Below are 13,221 nucleotides of genomic sequence, written 5' to 3' on the forward strand. Positions count from 1 at the left end.
CGTTGACTTAGGGACTTGCGTCACCACAAAGGCACCGTTTCAAATACACGTGACTCTGCCACCGTAAGTCACGTGCATTAAATTTTTGGGCCTTGCTGTCCTCAGCGAGAGACAAGAGCGGGGCAACAGAACCAGTTTTGATTCAGTATCTTCTGTAATGGCAACAACCAACGGCCACGTACCTCGATCGCGCACAATCGAGGTACCTCTGCAACATGAGCAGGTCTTGGAAGTTGTATGCGAAGATCTGCCCGCTAATCCTATCGAACTTACCGACATCTTTAGCCAAGAAGGTGTTGGTTTACTTTACTACCGCCTACTCGCAGTAAGTACCAATTGATAGCTACACTCTGGGAATCAACTAGTTGCTGAATACACCTTATTTCAAAAGTTTGAATACTATCGACAGTCCAAGTTCGATGAGGCCATCAAGGTGTTACGAGCTGGATTGAACGCAGGTTTGTACTGATCACGTCGTTAACGCCGCGTCGTGAACAGTTACTAATGTACATTGTGATGATCGCAGCCAATGATTCACCACAAACACAAGCACGACATAAGCTTCCTCTCCTTATTCTTATGGCAACCTTAAATATTCAGCTTGCAAAAATGGCGAGCGACACGAACGTGAAGCAAACGTTCATGACCGAAGCAGTTCAACTAATCAATGACGCCGATCGTATCAACAACCAGTACGAACCAACGTTCATTATTAAAGGAATTTTGTACTTACAACGAGGAGATTTAAATGAGGCGTTTAGAAGTTTCACCATGACCTTGGAAAAGATCCCATCTTGTATTCCTGCCTTGATTGGCAAAGGTCGCATACAGTTCACTCGAAAGCAATATCGTCAGGCTCTCAAGACCTATCAAACCGCTTTATCTTATACTACCGGGAATGAGTATAATGTTGAAATTCGACTGGGAATTGGACTTTGCTATCATCAACTTGGCATGAGCTCTGAAGCGAAGACTGCCTTCAAGCGTTGTCTACAAATGGTAAGATTATCGTTCACCAACCAGATCAGTCGACAAAAAAGAAAACGTGAATTAATTGTGATTCTTCAGAACCCATCAAAGTCCAACCCAGTATCACTTATTCTCCTTGCCATCATGGAATTGAACGAGTCTAAGGATCGGGAGCTAGGCATTGTGCATCAAGAAGCATCTCTCAAGCAAGGCTTACAGCACATGCAGATGGCTCATACTGCCAACAAGAAAGATCCTGTTGTCCTTAATATGCTCGCTAATCATTTTTTCCTCACGAAAGAGTTTGCAAAGGTGCGCATTGTGTACTGTACCGAGTTTATAATGCGTATTCATCATTAATGCAATGTTTATATAGAGTATTAAATGTGCCACCAGGGCATATAATATATCCCGGCAGAACCTCGTGAAAGCGGAAGCTGCATACCAAGTTGCTCGCGCACAACACCAAATGGTAAGTTTTGAAGAAGATGTGTGTGATATTGTATGGTTATTGACAATCTCGGTCTTTTTTCAGCAACAATATGACGATGCTTTCAAGTACTACAGCGAAGCGTTGCAACTGAATCCTGATCACATCCTGTCACAGTTCGGTGTTGGTCAACTTTATCTTAAACGAGGTTTGTAAGACTGAATTTTTGCAACATATCAAAATCGATTACTAAACCTGCGAAATATAGGCGAGATCGACAAGGCCATTCAGTATTTTGACAAAGTTTACTCTACTGAATCACGATGCATAGAGGCACTGAAGGTAAAGAGTTTAGGTCAGCTGCAGCCCAAAATGACTTGTGTTGACAATTGTACATACTCTTGGCGAATACTAGGTGCTTGGCTCATTGTACGCACTGGCGGGCAAAAAGGAAAAGGCAATGGAGTGTCTTGTAAAGGTTCTGACTGAGATCAAGGATGACCCAATGTTATTGATTGAGGTTGCTCAGCTTTCGGAAGAAAATGATGATAAGCGAGCACTCAGAGGTGATTATAGTACATGTTGGCCAAGCCAGCGTAGTGTTGTCTTTATTTACCTATTTGTGTTCAACAGCTTACGAACAAGCTACCGAGCTATATAAGCGCCAATCACCCGCTGATGGTGAAGAAGACCAAGTGTTACCCGAGGTTTTGAACAATATGGCTGCCATGTATCACATGCAAGGTATAAACCACTACATAGCACTGTGCCAGGTTATCTATATTCTGACACTATTCTCCTTCCATAAGGTGACTTGCAGAATGCCGAATTGCACTATGGATTAGCTGTCCAGGAGTGTGAGCGCCAACTTCAACTCACCGAGACCAACGATGACATGAAGCAGAAAATTGCCGGCTTCGAATTGACCATATCGTATAACCTTGGTAGACTGTGTGAAGACAAGGGCGACACGGAAAAGGCTACTGAGATTTACAAGAAGATAGTGGATGGCAATCCTGGATACGCAGATGCGCATTTACGACTGGGAGCTATCGAGCAAGCAAATGGGCGAGTCTCAGATGCTATTGAGCACTACAAAGAGGTCTTTGACACAAATGCTCTTAATGCCGACGCTTGGACGATGATTGGCCAAGCGCAGATGTCAATGAATGAAAAGATCTGCAAGCGGTCATTCGAAAAGGTCCTCAAAGATTGTGACAAGAATGATCTGTATACGCATGTAGCCCTCGGTAACTATCATAGCAATACAGCTAGAGAAATGAAGGGCGATGACAAGCGGGCTGCTCGATCTGAAGCCTACAAGCTGGCTACAGGGTTCTTTTCTCAAACTCTCAAACGTGATCCCTACAACGTTTATGCTGCCAATGGTATTGCTATCACATTAGCTGAACGTGGTCACGTCAACGAGGCGAAAGATATTTTCAACCAAGTACGCGAGTCAGCTGTCAACAATCCTTCCATCTGGGTCAATTTGGCCCATGTTCATGTAGAACTAGGTCAATTCAAGCAAGCTGCAGTGATGGTACGTAATGCTCATATGTGGAGACACAATGTTAGGTACTAATTCTCTTATAACCTGATTTCAGTACGAAAATGCTTCCAAAAAGTACTATGATGATAAGGATGCAAATGTCTTGCTGTGTATCGCTAAGATGCATTTTATGATCGGCAAGGCTGACAAGAGCCCCGAAGAGATGCTGCTAGCGCTGACTTATTCAGAAAAGGCTTACAGCGTTGACCCTAACGACAAGACCATCTTATACGATGTTGCGTTGGTTCATCAAACATATGCACAGTTGATTTCTGATCTTCCCAAGGATCAGCGTACAACCGACCAAATGAGACAAGCCATTACTGGGTTGGAGTCTAGTAAGGCTCACTTCCAAACTCTGCTTGACATCAGCCCTGATGTCCATGTGCACTACGACCGCAAGATTGTGGAGCAGCGTCAGCGTCACGGCGAGTCTCTTCGCACTCAAATCGAACGTAAGCTTACTGATCAGATGGAATTTGAGGGAGAGAAGAAACAGCGCATGGAGGAAGCACGAAAGAAGCGCGACGAAGAGTATCAGCGTAAGAAGGTGGAAGAGGATGAGCGACGCGAACAAGAAGTTAGAGAACGAGAAGAAATGGAGTCCGAGCGACGACGTATCATGGAGAAAGTGCGGGAGGAGAATGCTCTATTGGCCAGCCAGGATGTTGGACTTAGTGATGAAGAGCAGCAGCAAAAGCAAAAGAAGAAGAGAAGAAAGGATCTTGATGACGGTATCGTGGATGATGAAGAAATGGAGGAAAACGAAGCTCCCCGACGACGCAAGCGAAAGGAAAAGGATCCTTCAGAGAAGAAGGAACCAAAGGTAAGATATTGACAACGGTTTATCATTTGATGAGTAATGGAAAAAAGTCAACTAGATAACTCAACCGCATTGTTCTATAGCGTCCTAAACGTAGAAAGTCGGAAGATCTTGACGAAATTGATAAGCCCAAGAGGCGAGTTAGGTAAGCAGCCTTTTGTTTGCAAATTGGTGTCGGATTCCCGCACGAAGTACTCACGGTTGATCATATTAGAACGAAACAAATCATCGAATCCGAGGACGAGGAGGATGGCTCAATGTCACCTCAGGCATCACGACCAACCATCGCAGACGATGAAGAGGATTCTCAGCCTGACGAGGAGGAAGAATAGTAAATAGATACCTGTACTTCGCCTCTCATTATCGATTTCGCAGCCGTACTGCGACCAGCAATCCACCCCACACCTTCCAATTTGGTTCATCTCTGGTTTTATTTTGTCACTAATGTTAAAAAGCAAAATTAAAGCATTAAAATAAAGCATGTATATTCGTACAATTTACAAGTTTGCATTGGGAGAGCAATAGGAAGAAAACAGGATAGTAGTTTGGACTACAATCTTGTGAGATCAAAATGGATGGTGGAGCTGCTGGGTTTGGCAAGCTGTCAACTAGGAATAAAGTGTGTTTTCCAGATGTTGTTGCAGAAAGACCACCTTGCTCATAATGTATGTACAATGTTGTCGTCACATACCAGTCTTTGAAACACAGTTACAAACCTTTCTTGTCAGTCTAATTAAGAGACAGAACTTTGACATGAAGGGAACAAATAATGGCCCACATTGCTAACCGCAATTTAACTCTCTACCCCTTTTGTCTTACGATATGCCACTACGTCTAGTTTATGCTATGATTTCTTAGGGTGGGGTTGAGCGAGCCTGCAAATTCAAAATACACCGATCAAAAGTTGGTGGTTCCATTTGCCTAAGCACTTAAAATCCTCTTTTGTACGTATCAGTGAGCGGAGAAATCTTGATCCAGCGTGCCGCAAGTTCCCAGAGTAATGCTCCCTTTAGGGGTTAACAAATTTGGTTGTAGAATGCGGAGCTAAAACCAATGGAAGTTGGTAGCGTCAGTATCAGCCATGAGTATTGAAACATTGCTCAAGTCTCGCTGACAAAAGCTAATCAATCATTGCGAATTATATGGAGAGTCTTCCAATTTTTTTTTTGAAATGATAGCGGAAGCATGAGGAATATTATTCGGATACAAATGACTTTTTGCGAGACCCAGGTAAAAAGCGCTGTTTCAGTGCGAGCCTTGTTCCTCCAGTGGGAGGTCGGGATAGCACGTGACCTGGTTAAACTTTGCTGGTTCCATTAGGTCTTCTCAAAGGGAAGCCGACTATGAGACCAGTCAATTTTGATGTACACGACTTTCGACGTAAACATCAACAAGTCTAAAGATCAAATATGAAGTGATGCAGTGCGGATAAGAGGAGGTACGCAGGAGCAGCAGTTAGTATTTTACTGCTGCTTTACCCCGTACATTATGACATCTCACTGTATGAGCCCCGCGAAACGCAACTTCAACCAGGGTCCTTGCCTGTAAAAGGACCACACAAGTTCTCCCTCTCGATTGCTTGAGCACAAAATGATATGCCTTTCCGGTGTATGTTTATTAACGACGCGGGTGTACATCTTCAACAAATCCATAGGACTAATTTGCACGCTTATTTACAAGGCGTGTTCTAGAAAAAAATATTCTACATGTATTGACCACGCTCATGCTGTCTCAGCCACTGCACCTTGACACCAAGCTGATCGGCGGCATTGTAGACAAGGTTCGGGTCACGCAGAAACTCGCGAGCCATGAACACCAAATCAGCTTTGTTAGATCGGATGATACTCTCCATTTGATAGGGATGAGTGATGAAGCCTACTGCGCCCGTCAAAATTCCTACCTTCTCCTTGACGGCTGCAGCAAAAGGTAGTTGAAACATTACCATGGGGTTCTTTATCTTCTCTGCATCTTGCTTGGCTGCTTGAAGACTACCAAAGGTATGATGGTTGATGGTGGTGCCTTCCGAACCTTCTGGAGCAGGAGCATCAACAAGCTTGATATCTTCGGGGTTCGCAGGTTTGAATGTTTGGGTAGGAGTGTTACCTCCAGAAGAGCAGTCAATCAAATCTACCCCCTTGTCCTTCAAAATGGCTGCTAATTTAATGCTTTGATCCAAGTCCCATGACTCTTCGTCGGGATTGTTGTGCCACTCAGAGGCAGAGATACGAACAAACAAGGGCTTGTCCTTTGGCCAATTCTGTTGAACGGATTCCAAAATTTCCAACAAGAAGCGAATGCGGTTTTCAAACGAGCCTCCATATTTGTCGGTACGGTGATTGCTGAGTGGAGATAAGAACGAGTTGATCAGGTAACCGTGGGCGCCGTGAAGTTCAATCACATCAAAGCCAACTTCATCAGCCCACTTTGCAGATTGGCCAAAAGCAGCCACAGCCTTTGCAATTTCCTCTTCACTCATTTCATGAGGGACACGGAAGTGTTCATTCCAAGGAATGCTGGAGGGACCATTTGGTGTCCAGCCACCGTGTTCATCGTCCACACCTTGCTTTGCAGCCGAAGTGCCTTGTCTAAACATGGAATACGTTGACGCCTTACGACCGGCGTGGGCGAGTTGGATACCGATCTTTACTCCAGTCTTGTGGCAAAGCTCAATGATAGGAATGAAGGCATCACGGTGGGCGGGAGACCAGATGCCCATGTCTTCTGGTGAAATTCTGCCTTCTGGCAAGACACCACTTGCTTCAATGAACATCAAACCTGGGCCACGAATAGCGAACGATCCATAGTGAGCCATATGAAACTGAGAGTCAAACATACCATCCTTGGATGAGTACATGCACATGGGCGATACCACGATACGGTTGTGGAAAGTGGTATTTTTGATTGTAAGTGGACTAAAGAGCTTGCTGTTGGTGGCTTCTTGCGGAGCACCAATTGGCACCTTAGTCTCCATAATGGGAGTCCATTCATTCTGCTGAGAGTGGGACATGGTGTTAGGTGATGGGTTGTGGCAAATGGCGAGTTGAGAGTTTCTGAAGAGGTGGTTCAGATCGAGCGGTGAGTTTTTATATTGGCCACCTCCAAATAAAAATTGAGTCCTCCAACCGCACGCTTAGTAAACTTTAGGCAGTCCGGAAATTTCGATCTGCCGGCTTCAACATAGCCTTTCGGTCTTGCCAATGTTTGATTGACTAGGAATAAGAAAGTGTTTTGACTTTTGACATAAACGTTCTGTTCAGCGGTTTCACCTTTTCTTTCTTCCTAAACTTTACTCTACACGTCCTTCGGAAAGGATGCCTTACGGATGACAAATCGGTGCTGCAGGTTCGACTGTCACAATATGGCGCAATTGTGACATGCAAAAATATTGGTTATGCCGAATGGTTTCAATAGCGCGTTATCCAATAGAGTTAAGCATGAAATGTATAGCTAAAAAGTAAAAGAAACCAAAGAAGTGTGATTTGAATGTTAAGCTTAGCATATGGATTATTGTGGCACCTACGAAAAACGCCCCGGCCGTTCGCCGCGCCTTCATGTGGTTGTCTTGTTAATCAGGGTAGCGACCGTCTCAACCAAGCCAAGCAAAGCGACAATAGTCTAACTTCTTGATAAAGGTGTACCGATACAACAACGGAAAGTGTAAGATGTATCTTCGTTATTTTGGTGCCTTAAAATTTAGCCGGTTCAACTTCAATCCATATTGTAGGGCCATCCACTATCGTGGTACCAATTTTTCCCAGTTTTGTCTAAAGAAGTCATTATCAAAGCTTGTGGAAGGGACGAAAACCGGTCTTGGCAGTGGATTCCTATATATTGTTCCACATTGTGCTCTACAAGCGGCTGAAGGTTTACTCTCATCGTGAATCCACATTTGGAATCTCTCAGATAAACATATCTTGTGGTAAATTTTCACTTGGTAAACAAGCAGTAAAGAGATATTTTTGGAGATTCTCAAGTTCCCTCTCTTTCTTCCATGGCTTCATTTGTTAAAGTGCTGGAGGAGCGGGCTTCGGAGTTGCTGATAGCTCTGAGTTTTGTAAAAATGCATGGCCGATATCTGAATTTGGCAAACACGCATAAAGTGCTGTGTGACTAAAGGCCTCGCTGCCTCACCCTTTCGCTTTGGAAGAAGGGAAATCAGGGTTTTGAATGTTTATATATGAGAAATGTGGCCCTAGAGTTATTTACATTTACGCACATGAAAATGAAAAAGGGGGAAGAACCTAACATTTATTTCTGGAGGAGGAGACGAACCTCATAGGGCTCATGCCACGAACCCACATCCTCATCATAATAAAAAAATAATAAATAGAAAAATTTAGATTTCACTCTCGATACCATTTACCGTTTTGAGCAAGTGACCATCGTTGGTGGGATTGGGTCAAAGAGAATGGCTGGATTCGACGAAGTACTGTCATCAATGTCTTCTTACCTTTCTATTTGCATGGCCATGCTATGAACACTAAATTAGGTCTACTTGGCCGCTATATGATAATAAAAGGCAAAAACAAAAAAAGCCAGCGCTAGATCGGAGACTGGCCGTTCTAGAGCGACGTGAACAGGAAAAACAATAATGTCAAGCACGCCCAGTCAAAAAATTTTTGAGCAATGTAGCACAAATCTTTTTTTGTTGTTGTGAGTCCCATGAAGGCAGGATGTTAAATTTGGACTGGGAAGAAGCAAGGATATTTGGATCATGGTATCAATGTCATTGCTTAACAAGTGATTTTCGAGCGAAAGGAAAAAGTAAGATAGTGAGTGGTATGTTGAAAGCTAAGAATAAATATCCCCCAATTATATACTACAAGACTATTAACTTAGTTACACGCCTGTAATTAGAGATTTTTTTAGGTACGCGCAACAAAAACTCATTCAACTCAACTCGTCCATTAGCTCTAGACGATTTTCATCTTTCTCTTTTTCTCGCCCCTTCCCCTCTCTTTATTATTTTTCTCCCCTTTTCTACGCACCCGCCCACTCCTTAACAACATCTTTTTCTTCTTCTTTTCTTTTCTCACTTTTCGTAGCATCCGTCATATAAACCCAGCCAACTACCCTTCTTCCAATCATTTCGTCGATGCGATCATTCTCGCTCCAACTGCTACTCGCCTTGGTGGTAGCATGCCTATCACCGGCAGCTCATGCCTATTTTGACACCGGCGCCAACACTGACGCAATGCCATTCATGGATGGAATGGTGTCCGTCAATCGCAATGACACCATCATCTACTATGGCGGAGAAAACGCTACCACTCCTTACACAAATCAAATGTACGCCCTCAGTAACATCCTTTCTGGTTCACCTACCTTCAGCAAAGTTCCACAAACCAATGCTGGCCCTAATATTCTTTATGGCCAAGCAGTGATTTCATCTACTGGCCAAACTATGACGGTTGTTGGTGGAGCTAATCCTGCCTTTGCTTCCAACGCTACGTTGCCAATTTTCCAATTTAATTTCGCCACAAATTCATGGTCCGTTGGAACCACAGCTGGAGCCGCTGCTGGAGGCCCTATGCCACAAACCCGTATGATGTTCTCTGCATCTCTTGTGAAAACAAAACTTTATATCTATGGTGGTGTCACAACTGATAACCTTGGTTACTTCAATGATTTCTGGTCTCTCGATCTTTCTACTACACCATACACCTGGACCAACTTGACCACTACTGGTTTGCCCGTTCGTTATGGTCATGCTGCCACAGTTCTCACGTAAGAAAAAGAAAAATGTCAAATATTGGATGCTTCCTTTTTTCATGTTGCCAACCTAACCCACGTGTTTGATTTCCAGCAACGGCCAAATTGTCTTCACTGGCGGTGTCACTATTACCCAGTCAGGCGGAGCTTTGATGGATATGTCAAGCGTTTATGTGTTTGATACCGTCAAAAACGCTTGGCAAGTCAACCCTGCTAAATCTACCGGCAAAGTTCCGTCCAGCCGAGCTGATCACTCTGCTATTTTGACTGCCGATGGAAAGGTTGCCGTGTTTGGTGGTGATAACAACCAGCCTATCTGGGGTCGTCAATACACTGCTGAGGTCGCTGTTCTCGATCCTTCCACATGGACATGGACCACTGTCACCAGTTATAACGGTGTTGAGCCAAGTCTTCGCTCATTCGCTTCTGCTCAACTGTACCAAAATAAGTACATGTTGGTCACCTTTGGTACGACGAATGCACCATCCTGTCGCTTTTTTTTGAGTTCTTTCATAACTAACCTACCATTCTCCTGCAGGTTCTGCTGGAAACATCAAATACAACGATATCAACCTCTTCAACCTCGATTTGTCGAACCCTCAATGGATTGACTCGGCTTCCGATACTGATGATAATTCATCTTCTGGAGTCAGCACTGGTGTTATTGTCGGTGTTGCCGTCGCTGGTGGCGTCGTTGTCTTGATCATCCTCTTCCTTCTCTGGAAGTTCCAGCGATATATTCGATTCATGGTTACCCGAATTCACTCTGATATTTGGAAGCCTCGTGTTGGTGAACCCATCTGGGCTGAAACCACCCGTCTTACTTCCCAAGTCATTTTGTTGTTCGTCCTCATCTTGTTGTTTGTTTTCATCATCCGTCAAGTCATCGACAGCCCCAATGTTACCCAGACCATTAACTATCCCGCTGCTTCGGTTGATGTCCCAGGTACAAATTTTCGTCTAAATATCTATGATAGCTGCATTACTTTGATTTTAATCCGCTGCTCGCTTTTAGATATCCGCTTCTGCTTCGATGGTTATTCCACTTACCCCAGCGCTATGGACCCCCGCAATCCCCGTGTATCTTGCACTACTGATGTGGGTGTTGGTTGCAACCAATATGTCCAGCAACTCAACATGAGCGTCCACACTCCTGTTTTCTCCGATCAACTCGGCGAAGTTACTTGCTACTTGTTCCGTGGCGATAACTCATTCGAAATGACTGGCTCTTCTGGCAACAACAACGGTTCTCACATGATCTTTACTGTTTATGGTGATAAGACTGTTCAATACGGACGTGTTCACGTATCCCTTTGGCCCAAGCAAATGGATCCCAACGTTCCCATTTATAACCTTCCTGGAAGCAATTTGCTTAGCACTCAAGATATATCTAACTGGCTCAACGACGAACGTAACGACATTCAAGTAGAGAACGTTTACGACTTTGCCCCTAACACCTACAACACTCTTCAATATCAAATGATCAACCATCAGTACCTTCAATCCGCTGGATGGAACTATGTTGGCTTCTTGTCCATTACCAACTCCACTCCCGAAATTGATACTCAATTCCGTCAAGAAAGTGCCAACCCCATGTACAACTTGACCCATCTTGATCTTGGTACTTTTGTCGTTGCCCCTGCTGCTTATCAAACCCAAGTTTTGAAAGAATACAAGATCTACAGTCTTGTCAATGCTCTTGGTTTTGCTGGAGGTGTTGTTGGTCTCGTTTTTGGTCTCCAAGCCTGGCTCTTCGGTTACCGTCCCAGATCTCCCTGGGGTGTCGTTCATCGCTGGTCTGTTGGCGACATGAAGAAATCTTTGTTGCGTGGACTTCAAAGCAACTTCAAGACAGAAGCTGGTATTCCCCTTGTTCACCCTGTCCACAAGCGATTCTCTCAACAAGGTTATACACCTTATGCACCTTACGAAGCCGATCCTGATCGTATTAGCAAGGTTGAAGAAAGAATGCAGGTTTTGGAATTGCTTTTCAAGGCATACTATGTCGATGACGAAGTGTTCAGATCGCTCGACAATGCCAACAGACAAAGCGGCCAACTTGGTCAAGCTCCACAATATCCTATGAATGAGAAACTCACTGGCCTTGCCTCTGCTCAAGAGCACGACAGCAAGCGAGACAATAGCTTTAAACATATGTTTAGACAATCTTCTGGTAGTCTTAACAGCGATACCAACTCTCAGCGTGGCTTAAACCATGTTGCTCTTCATGACATGCCTTCGCACCACTGAAGTTTAGCTTTGTGAAATTTCTACTAGTTTATTTTTCTTTCTCTTTCTTGATCCTTTGAATCCCCCAACTTCCTCAAACATCTAAACCTCTCCTTTTCATATCATCAGTTCCTCTTTTTCATTAGTTTTTTTTTTTCTCGGTATAGAAGCCCAATCTTTTTTTCTTTTGGTTCGTTCAATGTATTCCCACCTCCCCCCTCTAACGAGCTTTCGAATGGAAGGGTATGCAAAATGTGTTTCTACAAAACGAAAAAAATGTTGAAGATGAAAAAGACGAGAAATATAGGAATGGTGAATTTAGTGTCGTCTCGCAAGAGATGTGATTTATAGAAAATATTTGAACTTGGCATTTTTATTTTGAAATAATTCACAGTGTCCATCTCGGAAAGCATGAAAGAGAATTACGGTGATTTTGGGATTGCTCACATTTATCTTGATGTAATGATCGTCAATAAAGTGCTGTTATCTACTTTGTCCCGTTATCTTTTGCAATGACTCGATGAATTTTATCCATTTTTGTGTGCAAATACTTATAATTGGCAACCAATTTGTGGTGGCTCTCTTTTCCTCTACTTTTCATATTTATTTGTAATAGGAGAACAAAAGTTGCTGTAAGAACTTCAAAGTGGGTCTTCTAATATCTTCGCCATGGGCTATGTGACCTCCTTTATCGTGTTACTGCTCTTATCAACCTGGTGTGCGGAGGCTAGTCTCGGAGAAGACTCTACATCTGATGCACCATCTGTGTGGCAATACGTTGTAATTGCGCTTTCCCTGGCATTTGCATTCATGACAGGTAAAGTTGACCTTACTGACAATGCTAACAGTTTTCTGAATTAACCAACTTCTACTCCAGTCATGGTGTGCTTGCAAGTCGCAAGGTTAAGGCGGAGAAGCGAATTAGTGGAGCAAGGCATGCGCCCCGTAATTCATGTTACGAGGTCCGGTGCAAGGGTCTATGCCCCTCTCCCTATACTCAGCGATGATGAACTCGAGCAGATAGCAATTGTAGATTATAGTGAAGAAAACTTGGAAGAACAAAGTTGCTCCATTTGTCTCGATCTTTTCCGACCAAAAACCAAGGTTCGCTTGTTACCATGTCGACATGCTTTTCACCCGATTTGCATAGGTATGTGGGGAATTTTTTGTTAGGTGGGAAATTGAGTAACTTGCAACTTATGAATGATTTGGATGTTGTAGATCCTTGGCTTACAAAACATTCGGCAGAGTGTCCAATGTGCAAACAGTCTTGTGTCGATCATCTTCGTCAAAAAGGTCTCGCCGACCATTTACAAACTATACGTAACACTCTTGAGCCACTTGCAAGCGACTCTAGGACAGACGCTACCACTAATGCTACCACCGAACCGCCCTAATCATTAACTACTATTCATGTTACTCTCCTCCAAAATGCTATATTGTATTCTATATTTTTAATCAAAGTTTTTTTTAAAAAAATAAAATTGTAAAGATTATAAGTTTATG

General features: G+C 43.5%; 4 protein-coding genes across 4 annotated transcripts; 3 read left to right on the top strand and 1 right to left on the bottom strand.

The window, feature by feature from the left end:
- Positions 1-117: 117 nt before the first annotated feature.
- On the top strand, positions 118-3,883 carry K450DRAFT_228641 (uncharacterized protein). Its single transcript, XM_051586953.1, has 11 exons — positions 118-325; positions 392-458; positions 527-999; positions 1,069-1,281; positions 1,346-1,441; positions 1,505-1,607; positions 1,668-1,741; positions 1,815-1,965; positions 2,033-2,143; positions 2,209-2,942; positions 3,007-3,883. The coding sequence occupies exons 1-11, from the start codon at positions 158-160 to the stop codon at positions 3,787-3,789; spliced, it is 2,973 nt and encodes a 990-aa protein (XP_051447375.1). The 5' UTR covers positions 118-157; the 3' UTR covers positions 3,790-3,883.
- Positions 3,884-5,332: 1,449 nt separating this feature from the next.
- On the bottom strand, positions 5,333-7,131 carry K450DRAFT_228649 (uncharacterized protein). Its single transcript, XM_051586954.1, has one exon. It carries the CDS (start codon positions 6,779-6,781, stop codon positions 5,477-5,479), a length of 1,305 nt encoding a protein of 434 aa, XP_051447376.1. The 5' UTR covers positions 6,782-7,131; the 3' UTR covers positions 5,333-5,476.
- A 1,636-nt stretch (positions 7,132-8,767) lies between these two features.
- On the top strand, positions 8,768-11,931 carry K450DRAFT_228657 (uncharacterized protein). The gene is made up of 4 exons (XM_051586955.1): positions 8,768-9,501; positions 9,581-9,954; positions 10,025-10,432; positions 10,502-11,931. The coding sequence occupies exons 1-4, from the start codon at positions 8,870-8,872 to the stop codon at positions 11,734-11,736; spliced, it is 2,649 nt and encodes an 882-aa protein (XP_051447377.1). The 5' UTR covers positions 8,768-8,869; the 3' UTR covers positions 11,737-11,931.
- Positions 11,932-12,258: 327 nt separating this feature from the next.
- Positions 12,259-13,219, top strand: K450DRAFT_228662 (uncharacterized protein). The gene is made up of 3 exons (XM_051586956.1): positions 12,259-12,532; positions 12,593-12,865; positions 12,964-13,219. Exons 1-3 carry the CDS (start codon positions 12,385-12,387, stop codon positions 13,110-13,112), a joined length of 570 nt encoding a protein of 189 aa, XP_051447378.1. The 5' UTR covers positions 12,259-12,384; the 3' UTR covers positions 13,113-13,219.
- The last annotated feature ends 2 nt before the right edge of the window (positions 13,220-13,221 follow it).

This window comes from Umbelopsis ramanniana (assembly GCF_025399195.1).
Source record: "Umbelopsis ramanniana AG unplaced genomic scaffold K450scaffold_10, whole genome shotgun sequence".
Taxonomy (NCBI): domain Eukaryota; kingdom Fungi; phylum Mucoromycota; class Umbelopsidomycetes; order Umbelopsidales; family Umbelopsidaceae; genus Umbelopsis; species Umbelopsis ramanniana.

Excerpts from the sequence above, each read along its gene's own strand:
- K450DRAFT_228641 (XM_051586953.1), top strand. The coding sequence starts at position 158 with ATGGCAACAACCAACGGCCACGTACCTCGATCGCGCACAATCGAGGTA. Across the intron at positions 459-526 it reads ACGAGCTGGATTGAACGCAG|CCAATGATTCACCACAAACA; the intron begins GTTTGTACTGAT and ends TGATGATCGCAG. Across the intron at positions 1,742-1,814 it reads GATGCATAGAGGCACTGAAG|GTGCTTGGCTCATTGTACGC; the intron begins GTAAAGAGTTTA and ends GGCGAATACTAG.
- K450DRAFT_228649 (XM_051586954.1), bottom strand. The coding sequence starts at position 6,781 with ATGTCCCACTCTCAGCAGAATGAATGGACTCCCATTATGGAGACTAAG.
- K450DRAFT_228657 (XM_051586955.1), top strand. The coding sequence starts at position 8,870 with ATGCGATCATTCTCGCTCCAACTGCTACTCGCCTTGGTGGTAGCATGC. Across the intron at positions 9,502-9,580 it reads CATGCTGCCACAGTTCTCAC|CAACGGCCAAATTGTCTTCA; the intron begins GTAAGAAAAAGA and ends TTTGATTTCCAG. Across the intron at positions 9,955-10,024 it reads GTACATGTTGGTCACCTTTG|GTTCTGCTGGAAACATCAAA; the intron begins GTACGACGAATG and ends ATTCTCCTGCAG.
- K450DRAFT_228662 (XM_051586956.1), top strand. The coding sequence starts at position 12,385 with ATGGGCTATGTGACCTCCTTTATCGTGTTACTGCTCTTATCAACCTGG. Across the intron at positions 12,533-12,592 it reads GGCATTTGCATTCATGACAG|TCATGGTGTGCTTGCAAGTC; the intron begins GTAAAGTTGACC and ends CTTCTACTCCAG. Across the intron at positions 12,866-12,963 it reads TTTTCACCCGATTTGCATAG|AGTGTCCAATGTGCAAACAG; the intron begins GTATGTGGGGAA and ends AACATTCGGCAG.